Raw genomic sequence first — 23,364 nt, forward strand, 5'->3', positions numbered from 1 at the left:
ATTTATGGATGGATTACGGTTTTTGCCCCAGGCCTAGTGAAATTATACGCATTTGCAGATTTCATTTCACTGGTGCCGGGCATATTTGCACTAAGAAAACTAGAAATGATCCCAGCCCCTGGTTATTACTGTGGCTGCATTCCAGTCGTTTTTTGTGCTCACTGTGCTACTACAATAATAATAATCTCTTGCCACGATGGAGGCATGGAGCACTTAAATAATGAGATTAGTCCTTCTTAGTTACATAAACCTGGGCTAAATGCACTAGCCCCAGCTGGCCATTCCAGAGCTTAGATATGATTCCATATCCTGTCACTGTAGATCTGGCCTGGGAGCTGCTGGTCTGCATATGAGCCCGGGACAGACTAGGTTCTCAGCCCTGACTCATTTAATTCCCCTCCCTTAGTCTCTGACAGGGAGCCCCAAGCCCATCGGCAGATCGGCCTGGATACGGTTTTACTCTTCTTTGCAGTAGGAATCTTCCCTTCCTCCCTGAAGCACTACCATGCAGCTGCAGAGAACCCAACTCCTGGGGGCTTTCACCTTGGCCTATTCATTTGTAATCTTCCAAACCAACTTTCGGCAGCTGTTTGTCTTGCTCCTGCCATTCAGCCTGGACTTGGATGGCACATGCCCCCCTGTGCTTGGTGTTTGCGCTACGAGGCTTCCTGGATAGATCACGTTCAAACTCCTAACCCACGCTCACAAGGCACTAAACAACACCGGACCAGAATACCTCAACAGACGGCTCTCCTTCTATACCCCGACCCAACAGCTTCGCTCCACTGACCTTGCACTCGCTACTGTCCCACGCATCGACAGAATGACTGCCGGTGGCAGATCATTCTTCCACCTCGCTGCCAAGACGTGGAACACTCTTCCCACCCACCTGCGACACACAGGACCTAATTACCTCCAGGAGACACCTCAAAACTTGGCTGTTCTTAGGTTCATAGCTAAAAGTATTTTTTAAAAACAATTACATAATACATCATCTAAGTTACTCTGCATGGGTTTTCTTCAAATTCTGGGATGATATGGATACGTGCAAAAAATACGCTTTGGAATAATGCACCACCACTAATTACAAATGTTAAGAAGCTTTCATGCAATTGAATTATTTACAGGCTTTGCATGAATGTTACGGCCAGAGTACTGACAGTCACGTTCAGTCAATGTTGCTCCAAAAGATCCACAAGTCTTATTAAGTGGTGCGACAGTGGAATATTCTAAATGGGACCACGTTCTGTATGGAGATAAAGGAAACCCTGTACGACAAGAAATCCTAAACGAGGAATGGCAGGCAGGGCACCAACACCTTTGAAAGTTAGAACGGAGAGACTGGTCATAATTAGTGACAATTTAAATTGCAGCATACTTATTTCTACAGAACACACACATTTCTGATAAAGGCAGGTTTTGAAAAAAATCATAATTGCCTATTTTTCTCTGTGAAACTGGTCTTTCTACTTGCAAAAACGGATGAATAGTTATAGCCAAGAATACTGAGAAAAACTGGCAGAAATCAATGCAGTCCAGTGCATCTGTTGGCAACATAACAGCACCTCAGCTGAGCCACGTGTCACAGCTGGCATGAGGCACTCAGGTATAGCTTTTCCCCAATCACATGTTGTTGCCTGACATAAATTTGAGAATGCTGTAGACATATGACGAGGAGGTTGACAAAAACAAATGGAAGCGGATTTTGGATATTTAAGGTGGCAGAGATCCTTGGATTACAATACATAGGCCCTGATTCAGTTTGTTGGAATCCAGGTGCTTTTTATCGCAGCAGATAAATAATGATACCCTGGAGTACATAATTTATCAGGTGCAATAAATAGCATATATTTCGAGTTTCTGGGGAATAACATGCAGAGTTTGATGCGGAATGCACCATAAATCACATGGTAAAGTGAAATACTGTACACTTTTCCTCTGTTAAAGTTTTTAACTGCCTAACTTTAACTAAAGATGAGGTATTGAACCCATCCAGCCACTAACGAATACACCAAATGAGTAATTCTGACCCCTGTACAAACAGGAGTACATCCTGGGGTCAGAAAAAACAACCCACTCGTAATCGGGGCCTATGTAGCTCAGAAGAGATGTGAATGAAAGGAGATGCTGACCTAAGCACACCTGAAGAGGGAATAGAAAAGATACGAAAGAGATCACAGTATATGTTCAGAAATAAATGTGTTTCTAAAGTAATCCGGAATTATGAAAATAAAATAAGTACAGCATGTCCAGTTTCAATCAATCACTCATTTGTAAAGCGCGCTACTCACCCGCTAGAGTCTCAAGGCGCTGATGTAGAGTGCGGGGGGGAAAGATTGCTACTGCTCGAATAACCAGGTCTTGAGGCGTTTCCTGAAGGTCAGGAGGTCTTGGGTCTGTCGTAGGTGGACGGGGAGGGTGTTCCAGGTCTTGGTGGCGAGGTGGGAAAAGAATCTGCCGCCAGCTGTAGTTTGATTGATGCAAGGGACGGTGGCGAGGTTGGCGGAGCAGAGTTGGCGGATGGGAGTGTGGAAGGTGAGGCGCTTGTTGAGGCAGGCAGGGCCCGCGTCGTGGAGAGCTTTGTTGGCATGGATGAGGAGTTTGAAGGAGATCCTCTTGTTGACAGGAAGCCAGTGTAGGTCTCTGAGGTGCGCTGAGATGTGGTCGCGGCGTAGGATGTTGAGGAGGAGGCGTGCTGAGGTGTTCTGTATATGTTGTAGTTTCTTCTGGAGCTTGGCCGTGGTTCCCGTGTAGAGCGTGTTGCCGTAATCCAGTCTGCTGCTGACGAGGGCGTGGGTGACCGTCCTTCTGGTTTCGGTGGGGATCCATCTGAAGATCTTGCGATGAAATGAAATAAGTACAGCATGTCCAGTTTAATGTACATTTTCACCATTGTTTTCAGATTCTTCCAACAGACTTTGCAATGTTTCCCCACAGAAAAGTTAGAAGTATTTGAGGTTTATCACAAGTGTTCTGCAGTTCCGGACTGCCTCTAGTTATAAAAGATAGTGAATGACGAATATGTGATAGGTACCTTCAGGCTCGGTGTGGATGGAAGGCGGATGGCCTGGATGCGTGAAGTCAGTAATTCTAGGGGAGCATAGAATATGAATGTGGAATATATGCATTTAATCTGTAGTGCAAGTTAGGAGTTGGCTCCTATATTTGATGAGGAATTCTCTGTATTGTGCATGGTTTGTTGAATAAACCATTTTAGTACGGCTCCTTGTCTGGGTCCTTGATGCCGTCTGTACAGTTTGCAGCAGTGTTACAATAGAGAATGCTGTGAAGCAACATGGAGAGGCTCACCCATGGTACCCTGACACTATCGAGGATAGTCCCCCGCTCCAAGAGACCAATGTAGTTACACAGCAAGCATAATGAAAACATTTGGACAAACCACCTCCAAACATCAGGTGCTTGTTAGCAATACAGATGCCCAATAATGAAGTACACATCACAGTAAAGTTTCTTACCTCCACATCAAACTTTGTCATGTCTGCCTTCCACTGAAAGTGTTCTTGTACTGCCCCACCAAAGTCCCGGGCTGCTTCATTGGACGAGAAGCTGTGTTTCTCCCCTACTCGGTTACAAGTGACACGAAATTTGATCACTTCGGTATTGGTGTCACCTTCTTCGTTCTCTTTAGTTTCCTCTTCTTCACCTTGAACCTCTGGCCGTTCATTCAACTGCAATGTCTCTTCTTGCTGCTTGCTTCCAACACCCACATCAACAGGTACATTACATTCAGCGTCACCTTTTTCAGCAGTATTCACATCTGATGCTTCGTCTTTCCCATTTTCCTGCTTGCCCTTGGTACAGTCGTTAGCTCGGTTGGGCTTTTTACGCCTGGTTTTCTTTTTCTTTACACTGTTGTTGAGCCTCCAGACTTCCAAAGCTCTCTCCCAAGGAAGTTTGCTGGCCAACTGTTGGAGATCCTCTAATGCATCATCCTGCCAACAGAACACAAAAGCAGGGCATATCACTATGGGGGTGTATTTGAATTCAAAAAGTTAAAAAGGTTATTATCAGAACACATTGAAGACCAACAAGGTGCTTTTAAAATGTTATTGTAATCAAAACTGCTCAAAAATAAGGTACACGTAATATCCCACGGTCCACAGTTTTCACCCTTCACAAACATTCAAGTATGATGAAATTGCACTAGCAGTTCAAAACCATAACCCCCTTTGCAGGTACAAGCTCTGGCAACAAAAGCACAATAAAATCTTGCTTGCCAAAACACGCTGAACTTCAAAGTTTTACCGAAAACACATCCTCTAGATACCTTGTTTAGAAACATAAGAAACCATGTTCTCACAGGCTAAACTTTAGAGGTAACTGAATGAAACCTCTTTGAAGTGTGACCGGCCTCTTTAAAATGTCTTCTATATGCAAGGTAGGTCGAACTGCTGCAATCAGATTGCAGTTTCTGCTTGCAACGTTTAGCAGTCACAAAAATGGGTGTATATGAAATCGTGCTAGAGAATGCAAAATATGTTTCTACCACATCAGTCCCTATGTGGAGGGTTACGTGTATCTACTGTATTAGTCTGAACCTGAAATTACACAGAGGATTACCATGGTTACAGGAAAGACTTATTTCACATGGACAATTGCTTTTTGAAACAGACAGAGAAGAGAGCAATGAGTTTGCAATTCGGATTTCATCTTCAGAAAAAAAGCAAAGTTAGATTTGAACGCCAGGCCCCGACGCAATCACCTTCACATTCTTGGTGTGAATCAGTCCACTAATACTGGCAGACTCGAGAACTTTGTGGAGAACCTTTTGACTGTCTTGTGTTAAGCTGACAACTTCTCCCATTTGTGTGCACAGCTATTTCGCGTCGAAACCTCCATCTAATTTTAGAGACAGGGACACTGTACTCTAGTTGGTAAGAGAGAAAAAGATCTGAATTATATAGGTTCCTCGCATCAGTTCTTTCCTGACTTCATTCCAGCGGTCTAGGAAACAAAACATGAATATCTACTGCTCAAAAAGAAACTATAGGGCACCCTCCTACTTTTTCTATTTATTCAAAAAGAAGAATTGATTACGCCATGTCATATCCCGCCAGACTGCAACTGTTACTCCAGGGTAAACAGCATTTCTTCACTAGCCCGCAACAACCATCCACCTTTGTAAGCAAGCATTGGCAAAGTCAACAGGTCTTGCCTATGCAATTGCATTTTAGCCATGTTGTACACTTGTGTGACTGCTATTTGGCATGGCTAAAGGATAGTGGAGTGGGATAGGACAGACTGGGGTAGAGTGGACTGGGTAGATTGGAGTGGAGTCAGGGTAGACTGGGGTAGATTTGGGTGGAATGGAATAGATTAGGGTAGATTAGCGTTAGGTAGATTGAAGTGGAGTATATTGAGGTAGACTGGAGTGGAGTAGACTAGGGAAGACTGGAGCACAGTGTATTGGGGTAGATTGGAGTGGGGTAGACTGAAGTGGACAGAGTGGGGTGAAATGGGGTAGGTTGGAGTGAGATAGATAGGAGTGAGATAGATTGCAGTAGATGGGAGTGGAATAGGCTGGACTTGAGTGGTGTAGGTTGGAGTTCAGCTGGATAGAGTAGTGTGGGGTTGGGTAGATTGGAGTGGAGTGGAGTGAAGTTAAGTAGAGGAAGGGGTCTTGGAATACCCTAGGTATGACTAGATGATTTCCCTCTGAGGTTTCAGTAGTGTCATTTGGCAGTGTAGTAGATGATGTGGTGGAATATCTTGAGAGTGAGCTTCAAGAGTAGATTGGGGTAGATTAGAACGGGCAGGTTGGTAGGGGTAGATTGGAGTAGGTTAGTTTGGGGTGGAGTGGGGTAAGGTGGAATGGATTTGAAGATATTGGAGCGGAGTGAGATAGATTGGAAGATTGGGTTAGATCTGAGAGGAGTGTGGTACATTGCAGTGGAGTGGGATAGATTGTGGGAGTGGGATAGATTGGGGAAGTGGGGTAAATTGGAGTGGTATGGGATATATCGGGATTGGGTGGGGTAAATTGGAGTGAGGTAGGGTGGGATGGAATGGGTTAGAGTGGGGTAAGGTACACTGGAGTGGGGTAGATTAGGGTAGAGTGGGGTAGCTTGGAGTGGGGGTAGATCGGGGTAGAGTGGAGTGAGATGTATTGATGTTCGACTGGAATGGAGTGCAGTAGACAGGGGAAGAGTGGAGTGAGATATATTGGTGTTAAAAAGAACGGAGTGTGGTAGATTGGGGAAAAGTGGAGTACTGTGGATTGGATAGATTGAAGTGGACTGTGGTAGACTGGAGCATAATTGGGTATATTAGAGTGAAGGAGGGTAGATTGGGCGTGAAGGAGGGTAGATTTGGGTGATGGGTTAGATTAGGATGAAGTGGGCTATAGTGGAGTGTGGAAGATTGGGTGGATTATGTTGGGAAACAGTGGAGTTGGGTAGATTGGAGTGTAGTGGTTTAGATTAGAGTGAGATACGAGTGGGGAATATTGGAGTGGAGTAAATTGGGGTATACTGGATTGGATGGGGTAGATTAGAGTTAGGTAGTTTGGGGTGGAGTAGCGTAGATTGGAGTGGGATGGATTGGGTGAAACTGGATTGGAGGGGGGTAGATTTAGGTGACGTGGTAGAATAGAGTGAAGTGGAGTGAGCTAGAGTGGAATGGAGTGTAAATTGGGGTAGACTGGGTAGAGTGGAACTGAGTCTAGTAGATTGGGGTTGAGTAGAGTGGGGTAGATTGGGGAATTGGAGTGGAGGGAGAGACATTGGGAAGAGTGGAGTGGGGTAGATTAGAGTAGGGTAAATGGCATGGGAGTGGGATAGATTGGAGGGAGGTAGACGGGGGTGAGGAAGTCTGGAAAGGGTAGCTTAGGGTGGGGTAGATTGCTGTGGGGTGGGGTTTGGCGGGGTAGAATGAAGTGGATTTGGGTAGAGTGGAGTGGGGTAGAGTGGAGTGTGTTGTGGAAGATGTGAGTGGGGTAGATTGTGGTGAAGTGGGGTAGACTGGAATGAAGTGGGGTTGAATAGAGTAAGGGGAGTTGGATAGATTGCATTGGAGTGTGGTAAATTGAAATGGAGTGAGGTAAACTGCACTGGAGTAGATAGGAGTGGAGTTGGGTAGACTGGATTCAGGTAGAATGGAGTGGGTTGGACTGGGGTACACTGGAATGGGGTAGATTTGAGTGAAGCCCAGTAGATTGGGGTGGGGTTGATTGGACTGAAGTGGAGTACTTTGGCGTGGAGTGGGGTAGATTGGAATGAGTACGGTAGATGGGGTAGGCTGAAGTGGGGTAGATTGGATCAAAGTGGAGTGGAATGGGTAGATTTGGTTTGATGAGTGGGGTAGATTGGGTTAGGCTGAAGTGGTGTAGCTTGGAGTGGGGTAGGGTGGGTAAATTGGCGTGGGGTAGAGTGGAGTGGGGCAGACTTGAGCAGGGTAGATTGTAGAGTAGATTGGGGTAGACTGGTGTGGGGTAGATTGGGATACATTTGAGTGGGGTAGACTGAAGTGGGTTAAGTGAAGTGGGTTAAGTAGAGTGGAGGGGCGTAGAGTGAACTGGCATGCTGTAGTTTCTAGAGTGGAGTGGCATGTCAGAGAATGGAGTAGCTTGGCATAGAGTGGCTTGGCATTGAGTGGCATAGTGTAAATGCATGGTGTAGTAGCACACTTATTACAGAAACATTTAAATTGAAATGACCATTACATTTTCGCAGGAATACGGTTTTACTGCACACAAATGATAAATTGTGCAGAATATTTGAATATTTGTTTTCATCACAGTTCACATTTGTACTAATTCTGAAACATCACCACGGTTCATATTTTGTGTGCTAGGAAAAAAATAAGAACATCGCCTCTCTTCTTACATGGGTAAATTGCTACATAAATTCCCTCACTTTGAAGTCAGAGAAAGAAAAATAAACACCTATCTGCCTGGAAGAGGGAGCCTGACATTTGACCTCTGCCTGTGAAGGCACAACAAATGTGACAAGATAAGAACAAGATTTAGTGGCCTTTTTACAGAAAACGAGTTTGTGGAAGAATACAGTAAACAAGGTTTGGGCAATGGGAGGGACAAACTTAAGTTGGGCAGCCTAAAGCAAATAAAGCCAGCAAACAGAAATACAGAAAATGTGATTACAGACAACATGGTAAGCAACGGGCAGAACGCATTCCTAGGTGGGTTTTCTGAACATAACCAAAATGTCTTTAGCAGCTGTCTGGTAGTCTACGGCGTAAAAAGAAGGGTTGCTGATCCTAGAAATGCAGTGAATTCTCATGCTTCCTCCAGAGTAACCAAATTAAGTGACACAAAATAACAGCTGGGATCTGATCATTATCTGGTGTGACTCAACACCAAAATCTCTTACCTGCCTCTCAAAATAACTGCAACCTAGTAATATTACTGGCCACCTCATCCTACTATCTGATTACCCACAATGTTTTGTCCCAGGATTTTATTTTTAGGAGAACGTCCCATGTGGTATCTTAATGCAGATATTTAAATGCCAACGTTGTAATTGTATGTAAGTTTATCTTTACAATTTGCTGCACACATTCTGTTCTCCTGGCCATGCCTGCTTCCTAGTAGAGGGTTTAGCTTGAAGCATATGCTACTTCCTCTAGGGAAAAACACTTTTCAACTTGAGTGCATTAATAATGTTCTTTGTCCTCACTGTCTAGTTCCTGCTGTGTTATCATGTAGAGTGGATGGGGGCCAGCCTCTGGCATAATTGGGTTGTCAGTGGGCGGAAGAGGGTCATACGGTGTTGTTTGGTTGTTAATACTTTTATGCATACACAGCTCTCCAAGTGTACATCGCAAAACATAACCGCCACTACACTGGGTCAGAGATTATTCCCAACAAACATTATGTCGGACAGATTGACAATTCATTCAGATATTAGAAGAGCTGGTTCCACTTGTTGACTCACTTACAATAATAGAGGATTGGACAACCCCAAGACCTGAAAAGTGCTTGCATACTTTGACAGACACCCCATCTTGGATGGCCTACAACAGGAAATCCATCTCACCAACACAACCGTAGCAAGAGTAGCTAGATGCTGAGTCTCAATTAGCCATGCATTCTCAATTTGCTTCTGGGAGTGATCACTGTAGTTAAGAAGGGTACATCATTCCATTCTAAACACTCAATGTCAGATGACCAAGGGAGATTTGCTGTCGTTCATGGCACCTTCTTTAGGGAACACAGAACGGATGTGAACATTTACAGCTAGAATATAAATGCCTTAATTTTCTACGAAGAATTACGGAACAAGGTACTCATGCTAACTCTCTAGACAATAATATGGGGGTAACTTTAATGCTGCTGTAAATCCTGCACAGGATAAATTAAACACCTCAGAGAGGCACCGGAGAGTGGATGCTTTAACACTTAATGATCATCTTGAGGTGCATAAACATATTAAATCTGTGGTCAACTAGGCACCCAACAGCATTTATGTTTACTGTGCATTTCCCCTGGTCAAGGATGAACCACTGGCTGACCACTAAGGACATCAATACATAGATTTAATCTGTTCAAAACTTGACCAAAACTCTCTCGGACTACTCGCCCGTTTTGTTGTTTGGAGTTTCCTGATACATATCACCTCAGTCCAATAGAAAATACAGAACGACGTACCAGCAGATGCAATATTTTGGGATAAAAGTCAGAGTAGAAATAACTGAATACTTCACTAATAATGTTGGTTCAGTAGACAATGTGTACAATATGTGAAGCTTAAAATGTGGTGGTTAAGAGTTTCATGTACAACAAAGCCAGATGGGATTCTATTTCAGGATTGGAGGCTCCGATTATGCTTTCTCTTTCTTTGCTGTCTCAATACAGCAGCCAATCAACAGACAGTAAAAACAAAACCCATGATGCTTTACAGTAGGTCACATGTACCAAACACCATCCAAGACCCCTGTCCATAAGTAACGTGACCTCTAAAGTCAGTTCCTCTTTCTTTGCTGCTTCGCAGCAGATAAGTACTCACTTGATTTACTTGATGATTTCAAATTTATGGATATTACTTGTGCATGCCTTTTGTCTTTCAAGATTTGTACGTGAATCGATTCTGCTCGCTAGTTTCGGCATCTTGCCGTTTGTCAGCCCTTTTCGTGGAGTGGGAGCGGTCTACGCGTTTAGCGTGTAGTCCTATTTTTATTTCCTCGCCCTCGCGGCGCTGCGCTGAGGTGTTACGAGCCGATCTTTTCAGAGTTATTCCTCTGGGAGATCAGCTCGTGTATTTGCATCATGTGTAACGGGAGGCCCCCCTCTGTTCCTCCTTTGTGCTCCATATATGCCCAGTTTGTGCTGAAAACATGGGCAGTAATAATATAAAGAGGCTTGGCCTAGAGTGGTTCATTTTGAATTACAGGCTGCTCCCTCCACATTTTATTGGGCTTTCCAGCCTGTCAGGGGTTTTTGCACTCCCCCTATAATAATATCTTGTATTTCCTTGAATTGATTATATATATATATATATATATATATATATATATATATATATATATATATATATATATATACACACACACACACACATACATACACACACACACACATATACATACAGGAAATTGGCTCAATGGGATGAGCATGAATCAGGTTATTATCCAGAGGAGATTGGAAATCATTTGGAGGTAAACCTCGTGGAAGCCCTTGATAACAGGATGCAACACTTTGTCAATGATGCCCTTGTCAGGGTTTTAGGACCTTTTTCTGCCCAGTTGTTTGATTATGCCCGCACCCAGGGCTGGCTACAGGAACCTCAACTTCAAAATGAAGGGTCTAAATGTAAATCCAAGAATTTGGATAAGGGAGTAGATGCTGTTTCAGGGGATGTCCATGCTGATGAATTTGGGAAATTTCGACATAAGCATGCCAATGAACATAACTATAGTTCTAAAAAAGATTCTGGTTTTTCCCCATCCTCGTGAGATAAAAACTCCTCTTTGGATGATTCCGATGACTCTGAGGCTCTGGGACCCAGTAAGAAACCTAAAAAGCAAGCTTCTCCTCTCTGCGTCCTGGATTTTGACCCTACAGAAATTGTTCACCAAGGGCGTCGAATTGCGTTCCTTAAGTATGTTCAATCCAATATTCGTAGGAGCTTTGATAAAGAGGTACGATCACGCCTTTGTGCAGATTGTCCTAGACCAGATCTAGATGGTAAGGTTACTGACACTCCACAAATAGACCCTACCATGGTCACCTTCATGAAAAAATGTGCTAAAGACCCAAAAAAGGGTTTAGATAGGTCTTGGCGTAACTGCCAAGATAAGTTACTTGACTTGTCTGTCCTGTTAACAAAGATTCTTGATATGGTTTTCCATGCCAAGGAATCGGACTTCTGTGGACACTGATGTACTGACTGGTTGGGCTCAAAGAGCCATTTGTCAACTGGGCAATACGAATTGCTCAATTTCTTCTGAATGCAGAAAGTCCATTCTCATGCGCATTGATCCTGAACTAAATGATTTAGCCTCTTCAGAGGCTGGTCCTTCAGCGGATGGCTTACTTTTTGGTTCTTCCTTTATTAAAGAACTGGCTAAGTTCTGTTATACTTTCTCCTCCCTCGACAAGGCACAGATGTCCCTTAAAAAGGTGTTTAAACTAGGATTGTCCGCCTAGATCTAAAGGATGCCTATCTTTTGATTCCCCTTTTTCTCCGACACAGGAGGTTTTTACAATTCCTGTGGAAGGGCTACTGTCTGGAATTCAATGCGCTATCTTTTGGCCTGTCGTCAGCCCCCTGGTGCTTCACGAAGCAGATGAGACCAGTGGTGGAATTTCTGTGTGCCAAGGGAGTACGTTTGATCATATACTTGGACGTCATTTTATTGATGGCTCAGGATATTCAGATTCTCCTGACTCACTTAGATTGGACCATTCGTCTCTTACAGGATCTGGGTTTCCTTATCAATGTGTAGATGTCATTGTTGAATCCGTCTCAGGTGATAGACTTCCTGGGTTTCAGGATAGACTCAGTCCGCTCTCAGCTTATTTTTCCTTCTCAGAAAATTTGCAACATCAAGAGGGAATTGAGGTCTGCATTATTCAGTCCGACTGTATCACTGAAGAAGATTGCCAGGTTAGTTGGCCTTCTAGCCTCATCTATTCAGGCTATCTTTCCGGCTCCCCTCCACTATCGTGCTCTGCAAAGACTCAAGATCCATCCCTTGCAGAAGGGTCTGAGTTAGTCTGAGCTGATTCCGTTAACCGACGAGGTGAAGTCAGAGATTCATTGGTGGCTCCAGCACTTGGAAGCTTGGAACGGCAGGGCCATTTTTGGTTCCTACCCAGAAGTGGTGATCAAATCAGATGCAGAGCCTGTTGCGGTTCTTTAGTGACAGGGGGTGAATGGTTGAGTTCGGAGCAGACTCTTCATATCAATTGTTTGGAACTTCTAGCGGGCTCTTTTGCCATAAAGAGACTGTCCCCTCAGAAGACAGACTGCTGCATATTGTTGAAGATGGACAATATATCAGCAGTGCGATATGTCAACAAATTGGGGTGGGGGGGAAGCGAAGTCTAGGATTCTGGCAGAGATTGCCAAGACTTCTGGCATTACTGTCTCAGTCATCGACTGGTTGTCTTAGATGAATACCTTCTGGGAGTTCATAACACGATAGCGGACTGGAATTCCATATTTCTGAGGGATTCCAGCGATTGGAAACTGGATCCAATGATTTTTCTTCAGATAATCAGAGAGTGGGTCCCCTGCGATGTGGATCTTTTCGCGTCTCGCCTCAACTCTCGGGTAACACAACGTTTTAGCTGGTGTCCGGACCCTCTGGCGACAGATGCTTTTCTTCAGGATTGGAAGCAGTTTCGGGGTATGCTTTTCCTCCATTTCTGATTATTTCCAGGGTTCTTTCTCATGTACGACAACAGAAAGTAGAGATTATCTTGGTAAACCCATTCTGGAGCGCCCAAACGTGGTTTCCAATTGCTCTACATTTAGCTTGTGCTCCCAGCTTCTCATTCCTCCTCGTCAGGATCTTCTGATGAGTCCGGAGGGCCTTCAACATCCACTGATCATGTCATAGAAACTGGTATTGATGGTTTCAGGTCAAGAGGAATTCCCCAGGCCTTTCGCAGCAAGCTGCAAATTTCATCAATCAGGCTTGTGCAGCAGGCACTCATAAGAGATAGTCCTCAGCCTGGCGCAGATGGAGTAGTTGGTGTGACGGAAGGGGTATCGATCCCGTGGGGTCGGACGTTGAGTTGATTGTGAATTTTTTTAGCTGAACTCACAGGTTCAGGTTTGGCATATAGAACGATTAATAATTTCAGATCAGCCATCTCGGCTAGACATGTACATATTGAAGGTAAGCCTGTAGGGGAACATACCCTGGTTTGTAAAGTATAGAAAGGTATCCGTTTGTCAAATCCTCCTCAAGCCAGATATTCTGTTTTATGGGATGTGAATATCATATTGAGGTTTTTAGACGCTTGGCCATCCAATAGGTATCTTTCTCAAAAACAGACTTATCCAATGTTTCCTGATAATTCAAAATTATGTGTAGTTCAATGTTTGAAAGGTTATGAGGTGGTTACCGACTAATTCAGAAAAGATGCTAGAGGTCAAGTATTAATATCTTTACAGAAACCATTGAAGGCGGTTTCGTCAGCTACATTATCGAGATGGATGAAATAGTTAATGAATGAAGCTGGTATAGATACCCAAAAATTTGGAGCTCATTCTGCAAGAGGAGCCATGGCTTCCAAGACATATGCTTTAGGTTCTCGTTTAGAGGACATTATGAGGGCAGCAAATTGGTCTTCCGAATCTACTTTTCATAAATTTTTATCACAAACCAGTTGTGGATGTTGCTACTGGGGTATTTGGACAGCTTTAAACGAGCATTTTCGGAGCCTCCGGTCCTGAAATAGAATAAAACATTTTCTAGCTTACGTGTAGATAATTTTCAATTCTATTAAGGACACAGAGGCGAGGACTATCCCTCCCATATACATATATTTATGTCTCTTATCAGGTATATAATTGTATTCAACTTTCAGGAGTGTATGGTTATTTATGTTATAAATTTTGCCCTCCCTTACATTATTTTAGATTTGCTTACAGAATTGTTGATACATTTATTTTGAGAGGTATTGCCTTTCATTATTTTTTGTGCTATTCTAGGATCTGATCAGAAGGCTATGCGAATTTTGTCACTGTTCTGTGCTTGGAGAAGACGATGTTATGGGCTTCATTATCCTTGGAAGTTGCTTCTGGATATGGCTCCTGTTGAGCTTGGCTTGTGTTTTTCCAGACTTCCGGGTTCTGATGATCGTAGGAAGAGTTCATCTCTAAGAAGTTTTGTTTCGGATGTTTATCTGACTCTGACAAAAAAAGAGGAAGTGACTTTAGAGGTCATTTTATTTATGGACAGGGGTCTCGGATGGTGATTGGTACATGTGACCTGCCTTAAAGCATCATGGGTTTTGTTGTTTTTGTTTTTACTGTCTGTTGATTGGCTGCTGTATTGAGACAGTAAAGAAAGAGAAAGCATAATCCTTGCCTCTGCGGCCTTAAAAGAAGTGAAAATTCTTGACGCGTAAGCTAGAAAAAATTATATTCTTCAAACTCTTAGGGCACACGTGGGGAAGCTTGAACAAGAGGCAAAAGAAACCATTATCTAACACTGACCTACATGAAACTGGTTATGGACAGGGTCACAAATAAGCCAGTTCAAAATGCTGAGTAAACCTTTGTTCAAATTAAATATTTAAAATACTATAAAACATATCTAAAAAGATATAAAGAAACATCTTTTCAAGGAGCATCAAATTCACTCAGAAGTTGCCTGGACACAACTGAGCAACCTACATTCTCTCACTTCCCCGTGTCTTTGACAATGAGCTTGTCGTCTTCCCCTTTCTTACCTGACACCTCTGTCACGTTTGTATATAGATTGTAAGTCAGGCTTGCACTTCACCAACATGCACACACATACATCTTCTGTGCCTTTCTTATATAAAGTAGGCTACTGTACAGCCTTATCTTCTGTCTGTGAATTCATAACAGTAATATGTTTCAGTACAAACTGCGGTGACAGTATCGTCAGCATCAAAGGTGAAGTGACTAGTGATACAGCTATGACCAACTACAACGTACTGATCATAAAAATAACCAGCAGGAATAAATAACATCTGTAATTGTAGCTTCTAAAAGTAGGATTTAAATTATTCATGACAAAAAGCCTTTCTGAATGTCAGTTTACCCATGTGGTAACGACTAATATATTTGGATTTCCCAAAAGGCCTACAATATAAATCAGAAATTTACTTCCATAGGCTTAGGTATACATTTGAAGCAAATTACAAACTTTTGAGGAATTCAGAAATAATTCCAGTGATTCTGAGACAGTTGCAGAATTCCAGGAGTATTTGCATGCCTAACCAAACATGCACACAAATATGTACCACGTATACATTTGCACAGATGAAGATCTGCAGCAGCTCGTTATGTTCCTTAGCGTGAGAAGCAAAATAAAATGACCCACGATTAAGGAGACCATTTTCAATACCACACTGTTTTCAGAACAGCTGCAAGTAACTCACCTTGGTATCTTTGAACTGATAATCTGGAAACTCTTGCACAATAACAAATAGGTTATCCACTGATCTTAGAAGATGAACCTGAATAAAAAACAAAATGTATTTTTTTTAAAAAACATTCTATTTAGCGTTGGACAGTATTATTGGTTACATTCAAACAATCAGAAGTATTAATACCAGCTACTCAACAACACACAAAGAAACTCTTTCAAAAGAGTAAATCCAGGGTCTGTCAGAAGACGTGTAAGGAACGACAAATCCCAAGAGGTGCGAAAATAATTTAAAAAAAAAAAAAATCATACTAACTTGTGAAAGACTTTCCACTGAAATGTCAAAATAGATTTTTCCTCTGTCTTTGCTTATTTTGGAGATAGATCCCAGTTTCTCCTTAACTTCTTCAGCCGCCATGCTCTCAAAGCCAGTTGGAACTGTGGCACCAATAACAACAGGGCTGCTGTGGAGGCTATCTTGTTGCTTCTCCTCATGGTTCTCAGCTGCAGGTTCACTGGTTTCATTTAGTGTCACTTCAGCTAACACATCAGTGGCTTCTTGAATGGCAGACATTTTGACTTCACACATTCAGTTAACCTCGAATGTGCAGACACAACCAATTGGACTCTGGATGCAAAAAAATATTGGAATGCAAAAGTAAAACACAAGTAATGTTTACAAAATATGAAATCCCTATTGAAACAATAATATTTTGAAGAAAAATCCTAAGCACTATTCTGAAATACAACAAAAAATAAATATTGTCTACCACTTTCATATAAAAACAAACTGGAGAAATTGCTACAATTAATAGCTCACATGTTTGTGTGTATATATTACACAGAAACTTGCATCCTTTCACACAAACCTATAATACATAACAGAAACAAAGAGAACATCTGCAATTTAGGAATGAGTGATGTGATAGTTTTGCAGACATTGAATTTTTAAATGAAGGAAAAATGAATTTAAAAATTCCTAGATGCTAAGTTGTATTTGTAAAGTATTACTTCTGTCACTGCCTCGACTTATAGCGTTGTTGAACTGTATATTCCAATACAGAGTTTGTGCCTGATCTTCCACTATCTTCTTTTGTCCTTGTTCCTGTTTCTTCTTGACAATTTTTGTATGCATCACTGATCTAATGTCCCTATCGCCTGGTTCCATTTATTTGTGCCTCTGTGTAAATGTGTACAGGCCTCTCCTTATCCTACTCCAGAAAGGAAACAACTTGAGCACTACCAGACATCACAAAGTTGACTCTCCTAATGATGCCTGGCTATTTCTGAGATTCAGTGATGTTCTGCCTCCACCCAAATTACCAGATTTAGATTCCCAAAAGGATTCTGAAAGTCTTCCGCAAAATGGCCAGGAGATGTGGGGCAGGAGACACTATGGGGCACGCTGAGAACGGTGGACTCCTCTGGCGCCACTGACCTTTTGAAGTCTCTCCTCCTCTCTACTGTGCCGAGTTCTTGATGGTCGCTACTCAATCTGTAAAGAAAACAACTGTTCTGAGTAAGGGCTGCCCTTATGCTGTGAATGTTTCGGATATACCATTTTACTGAAGATGCTGGTGGACTGAAGGGAGGACCAGCAAGTTGTTATGCTGAAAAATATCTACAGCCAATCCTTTTTGATTCAATGTGGTTCTAGCTACACGTCTTCTACCCGATATGTATGTCTGTATTATAAGGAAAGTCCTGCCACAAACCACACCAAAAGAGGACACTTTGTAACCTTTAATATGAAAGGGGTGGGCATTACTACAAGCATTTTACAGTCCTGAATTAGCTGAAGGATTTTGCTTGGATTTGACCATTCTCCAGGAGACCCATCTGACCCCTCATGAAGTTAGTAAGCTGCACAGAGCGAGGCTGGGTTGGTCCAATGGACGTCTTTTCATTTAACTCTAGAAAAAGAGGAGTGGCTTTGCTGATTGCATAACTAAATACAAAATTCCTTTCAATAGAACCTGTACATTTGCAGACCCTGGGTAGAGGTTTCAAGTTGTCTCAAGTACAGCTTTCACTTTATCCATGATCTGCTGCAGAGTTTATGATTCAGGGACTGGTGACCTGCACTTTTTCGCTGAACTGTTTGGGGCTTGTACCTCATGTCTCTGTCATCTTTCTTTCAACAGCAGTGACTTTAATGTTATATTAGACCCCAGTACTGATAGTAAGCCACCAACTGTGGGCTGTGTGTGGCGCATGCCAGACCCTTTATCTGTTCCACTGACCGCATGGGCTTCACATAAGCATGCTAGAAAAGACTACAAATTTACCTTGTGTGCTCATAGTCCAGACTGGTATTTGGACTTCTGGATCTTTCCTTTTAGGGTGACACCCCATGTGAACCTATGCAACATTTTACAAATTTGCGTTTCAAACCGTACTTTAGTCCATAAGGAGGTGACATTACCATAGTCCCTATGGCAGCTTAACCGCACAATCCTCCAATATGAAGATTTTGCAGAGGCTTTCAAAAAGATAAGGAGATACTGGATTCTCAACAGTACAGTGGAGATTTATTTGCACATTCATTGGGATGCTTTTACAGGTGTACTATGTGGGTCAGGTTAGGGAACAGTTCGGGGAAGCTCAACTGAAGGAGAGCATATTGACCAGGGCTAAGAGATACTTTATGAAGTCTTATCAGTCCTTTTTGAGGAGTTTCAGAAACCATCGAGAGTTCTGGCCTATTCTTTAAAATGTTGCTCACATTCCAATCTGATATGAAGTATCAAGTTTAGAGCACTTTATCCCCCACAATGTACCACACAATTAATGTGCTTTCCGCAAAAATATGTAAGGATTCCCACTTGTGTGGGGCTTCAATATCTTTGTTAAATGTAGACACAAAAATTCAGACTAAATGCCTGGCTACCAGGTTGGAGCCAGTGCTACGGAAACTGATGCATTGTGAACCAAATTGCTTCGTCCTGGGCCTACACTCAAAAATTAATTGAATATCAACCGTGTGTCACAGGAACTAGCTAGAGCAGTGTTGGCCCTGCACACCGAAAAGGCACTTCATAGAGTAAACAGGGGCTTTGTGTATGCAGTACTACCTGCATTTTGTTTTAGGGCCTGTTTCTGGAGGTGATGTGTGCGCTCTGGAGGCATACAAAGGTCACAGTGCATACACATTATCATATCATATCTTCCCTTATTCTGCAATAGACTCTGGAACAAGACAGGGTTTCCTATGGTGCACTTGATCTACGCTCTGGTGGTTGAGTCTGTTGCAATTATGGTGAGACTGGGAAAGTATATTAAGGAGAATCAGACTTGGGGAGAGGTTTTGGGGAAGATGGTGAAGAAAATGTTGCTTTACGTGGGCAAGATACTTTTATACTTTGCAGAAACTCGCACCACAGTTCTGTGGTATACTACCTTTGCAAAAGTAAGCTTCCCTTTCAGGCAATCCGGTGAACTATGACAAATCCAAATTCATGCAAAGGGGCCCTGTTACACATGCTGTCCCGTCTAAATTCGGTTTGACATGAGACACACTAATTATACTATTTGGGGGAGATATACAGATTTCAAGTAATTTCAATCATTAGAAACGTTTGATCTACAATGTGCTTTTTTAGGCAGGAAATAAAGTATCATGTCACGAAGCCACTATAATATATATATATGAGCTCCTGTGCGCGGGTGCTCTATAAACACTGTTCTATGGAAAGCAAAGGGTTTAGAACACTCTGGAAGTCTAGCACGACTGACATTTTACTTAAGCAATTACTATGTTCATCAACCTCCTGAACTTTCGGCAGTTTATACGATCGGGAATGTTTCCTGTACTTATGTCTTGTTGTTTTTCCCCTCACCCGAGATCGCCTTAGATATCAGAACATAAACATAAGTATTTTTATTTACAGTTTCCAATGTTTTATATGGGATTCCTATCGATTAATGAAATCTGCTGTCGAATGGCTCTGTTTAATCTTTTTTCCACGTATCTGTTGTATTTTGAAAACCGTGAAACTTATGTTTGGTGTGACTTCTTTATTACTCAGTATCTGTGTAGTATCAAGCTCCCCGTAAAAGACATGAAAAATGTTTTTTATGTGGTATTTCCCTCATGCATATGTCCGCTATAGGTTTTATCAACAGTTTACATTTTAAAAATGAGATGTCTGTGTAATGAAAAAACATGGAAATGGTATAAAACCACATCACTTTTTAATAACTATAGCTCATATGTTTATATGATGCTCTGATCACGAGGCCTGGATCCTGCTTTCTGACCTAATGTGATCTCGGTTCCATACTTCTAAAAAAACGATCATTCCTGTCTTCTTGCCTTTTCTTTTGTGCGAAGATGAAAAATTCTTGGGTTTATTAGATTTCAAGTGTGCACTATCTATTTATCTTAAAAGATTCAACAGATTCAAAAAGATAAATTCCAAGATGACTGTGCTGATGGGTTTAAGAAACAATTTTGTTTGCTAATTCAAAGTTGCAATATTATGCACCAAGCAAGGATTTTCCACCGTAAGTGTTACTGCTTCTGAGGCTGAATTTCAAGGTGTTTATTTGGATGAGATGTGTAGAGTTGGTAACTGGGTCCGAGTATAGACTGTTCAGAAAAAAAAAAAAACTTTGGTTTTAGTGTATTGCAAGCTGCAAAACTATAGTTTATATTTTAGATGGATTTGATCACTGGTACTACAGTTAAGTCACCGGGTTCTGCATTATATTTGGTGATTATGTTTGTCAAAGGCATTATTGCTTTGGTATGCTTCAATAGTCATGACGAAGACGAGATAAACAGACAATTCTCATTAGTAATTCCAAGGAGGACAAGTAGGGCTTAGAGCGATGAAGGTAACTGGTAGGAAGTCAATAGTCCTGACCAGCTGTTCACTGCACGTTTCAGCAGCGGCGCTTCAACAGAGCAGGCGGAACATTGGATGCTCAAATGCTGGGGATTCCAACGTGATCACTTAACTCTTATTCACCTGTTCGCCATAAAACGTCACGCACGTTTTCACCGAACGATGTACGTAAAAGACAAATAAACACACAGAATGAATTAGGAACGACACACGTGTGCGTACTAAAAACTCGGCAGGAATGCGAGTTGGCAAAGTAGAAACGACATGTGCTTAATAAACACTCAGAAGTTATAGAAATCTGAGGGAAGGCATGACGGCTTCTCAAACGTTGGTCTTACCTCCCAGCGGAGAACCTCAACACAATCCAATTGCCCCAGCCAGTCTTGCCGGCTCTATCCGACATCCATTACAGGAAGCAGAGAGAGGCAATGGGAAAGCTAGCGCCGCACAGTGGGAGGGGCTCCCGGATACCCCGCCCACGTGTAACGTGATTGGCTAGAACAATGACCTAACTGACAGAGACACCCATCGAGCCGAGGCAAGCGCCTGCCGCCCCGGAAGTGACTGCATTGCTGCGAGTGTGCTTTCCGGTTTGAGCTCTGATTTGTCGCAACTGTCTGTGCTACTGGTGCAGAGCTCTTAACATGGGTTGGATGGGCAGTGGCGTCTCTGGCAGGGAAAATATTTCTCCTGGAGGCAGAAATGCATATTAACTTGCATTGGAGGTGACACAGAGAAGTAAACTATTTTCAGGGTTTAAAAATCGAGATTGTATTAACAAAAGGAGGACGAGTGTTGGCAGGTGTACCTAGACGAAGTAACAATAGTGTCTTCTTCTCGCCTTAGTGGGTCACATAAGAGTCTTGGTGAGCCAGATTAATTTTGGTCAGAACGGGTTCTGGTTGGGGGGGTTAGACGAATTTTTGGGAAAACATTAGTGGGCCAAGACAGGCTGTTAACAACCAACAAGCATTGGCAAAGCCAATTGGTCTCCCTTTTGTGAACTATTTGCTTGGCACTGCCAAAGCGTTTTTCGTTTAAGCGATTTGAGGAAGCAATAAGAAGAGTGAGGCAGGAAGCAACAGGGAGTGAGGAAGTAGGATAAAAAAGGACGGGTCTGGAGCAATTCAGGGCAGCAGGAGAAGTATGTAGCGCGGGCGACAAAGAGCAGTGTGATGCGCAGGGGAACAGAAGCACACATAAATCAAGGCCTGATCTTAGAACTGAAAGGTGCATGTGTGTAATTTTCTTCTTCAGCCCCCATAAAATCAACCAATTGTGTGCTTGTAAATCTTGACAAGAAATAAAGATGAACCATTTGTTCCCTTCATATTCACAAAGGCAGTATCATTATAAATTTTGAAGCACTGAAAGGCACACTAGCATCTTGTTATCTCTTGGATTGAACACCTACCAGTCAGCTATTAGTCTTATCTAATTTTCACGCAATTTGGGTCCTATCATATGATTACTTCTTGGGCATTTTTTAATTCTGTGTCAGGACCAGAGGCTCTGATTATGCTTTTCTTTCTATGCTTTAATATTTCAGCCGCCAATAGTAAAAGTAAACAAACAGTCCAGTGCTTAATTTGTGCTTGTTGTTTCCTGTGCGGAGCACCGGCACTTATTTTTGAGGGCCGGGGCTTAATTGTTTGCCTCAAGCATTTATCCCACCCAGTCAGTTTGCAAAAGAGTGTATAGTTCTTCTTATTTTGATATTTCAGTATAATGTATTATGTTTCTGCATTCTGATCCTACAAACTGTTCCCTCCCTATTGTTTAGAAGTATGTTATTTCCCAATGATTCAACTCACAGAGTGTAGAACGTGAAGATTACGGCTTTTGTTTCTTGTTTCCTTTTAGGACAGGAGGATAAATGATCTTGGATACGTCCCGGATGTCTGGACGCCGTTGGAGTGCTTGGTGCACTGATTGTTACTAAAGCAGGAACAGTCGGAGGACAGTTTCTTCCCAGTTTTGGATGACTTCCGGTCTCTTGGGAAGTGGTTTTGGTTCCTGTGTTGAATTTGACTCTGTTGGAATGTTTTCAAATGTTATTACCTTGGATTGCAAAGAAAGAAGAGGAGTTATGTTGGCAGGAGTATTTATATGGGCCATCTCTATGGTTACCATGTGACTGTTTGTTTACTTTTACTATTAGCTGCTGAAATATTAAAGCATAGAAAGAGAATTATAATCCTCGCCTCCATGCCCTTATTAGAACTGAAAATTCTTTGTCGCAAATGCTAGATTTTTTTTTATTTTATGCCAGTTTCTTATGTGGGAGACCATGTCAGAAAGTTTCCATCAGATGTATAAAGAGAACCTCCACCTAGCACACAGAGGCTAAAGCCCATATCAGTTATCCCAGAGACACCTGTTCTGATCACATTTGTTCAGCAGCCAAGAAACGTTTGAGAACTTGAGGAATACTGTACATTAATACAGTGATCATGAAAACAAATATTGTCAATTGCCATTTATAATTTACTTTTTAATAAAGTTAGCCTGTTTGTGAAGTTAGAAAGTATCTAAACAGACTTCAGCATAGTAAACAAAAAGATCTACTGTGGTTGTGTGTGTTTGTGGGGCAGGGCTTGGGATGGAGTTGTCAGAATAACGGGTGCTGATCATAACTGGTATCAGAGGACTTGTCTCATTCTTTGTAAAGCTATAAAAATATTTTGATTTGATGTACCCATGAAAAAAGGAAGGAGCTTACTCTTTTGGTGCCCATACATGGTTCTCACAACACTCTTTAAACTCATTTAGGGCCAGATGTAGCAAACGTTTGCGAGTCGCAAATGGCCTGATTCGCTATTTGCGACCCCGCAAAATCGGAAATGGGATGCAAAAATCCCATTTCCGACTCGCAAAATTTGCGACCCCATTTTGCGACCCGCAAATAGGAAGTCACAATTTGCGAGTCGCAAACCATATGCAATAGCAACTTGCAAATTGCGAC

General features: G+C 42.3%; 1 protein-coding gene across 3 annotated transcripts in view; it reads right to left on the minus strand.

Moving 5' to 3' along the window:
- THUMPD3 (THUMP domain containing 3) overlaps window positions 1-20,857 on the minus strand; it is a 59,875-nt gene extending 39,018 nt beyond the window's left edge. The window contains exons 1-5 of one of the 3 annotated variants that reach the window (XM_069206332.1): window positions 20,738-20,841; window positions 16,988-17,044; window positions 15,866-16,177; window positions 15,563-15,640; window positions 3,477-3,953 (exon numbers count right to left, since the gene is read on the minus strand). In XM_069206332.1, coding sequence (XP_069062433.1) covers window positions 3,477-3,953; window positions 15,563-15,640; window positions 15,866-16,138 — 828 coding nt within the window. In that variant the 5' untranslated portion in view covers window positions 16,139-16,177; window positions 16,988-17,044; window positions 20,738-20,841. Of the gene's footprint in view, window positions 1-3,476; window positions 3,954-15,562; window positions 15,641-15,865; window positions 16,178-16,987; window positions 17,060-20,737 lie in introns of all 3 variants that reach the window. The other 2 variants (XM_069206333.1, XM_069206331.1) reach the window with 2 other exon arrangements.
- Between the last annotated feature and the right edge of the window lie 2,507 nt (window positions 20,858-23,364).

The sequence above is a fragment of the Pleurodeles waltl genome, chromosome 9 (genome assembly GCF_031143425.1).
Source record: "Pleurodeles waltl isolate 20211129_DDA chromosome 9, aPleWal1.hap1.20221129, whole genome shotgun sequence".
NCBI classification, from domain to species: Eukaryota; Metazoa; Chordata; class Amphibia; order Caudata; family Salamandridae; genus Pleurodeles; species Pleurodeles waltl.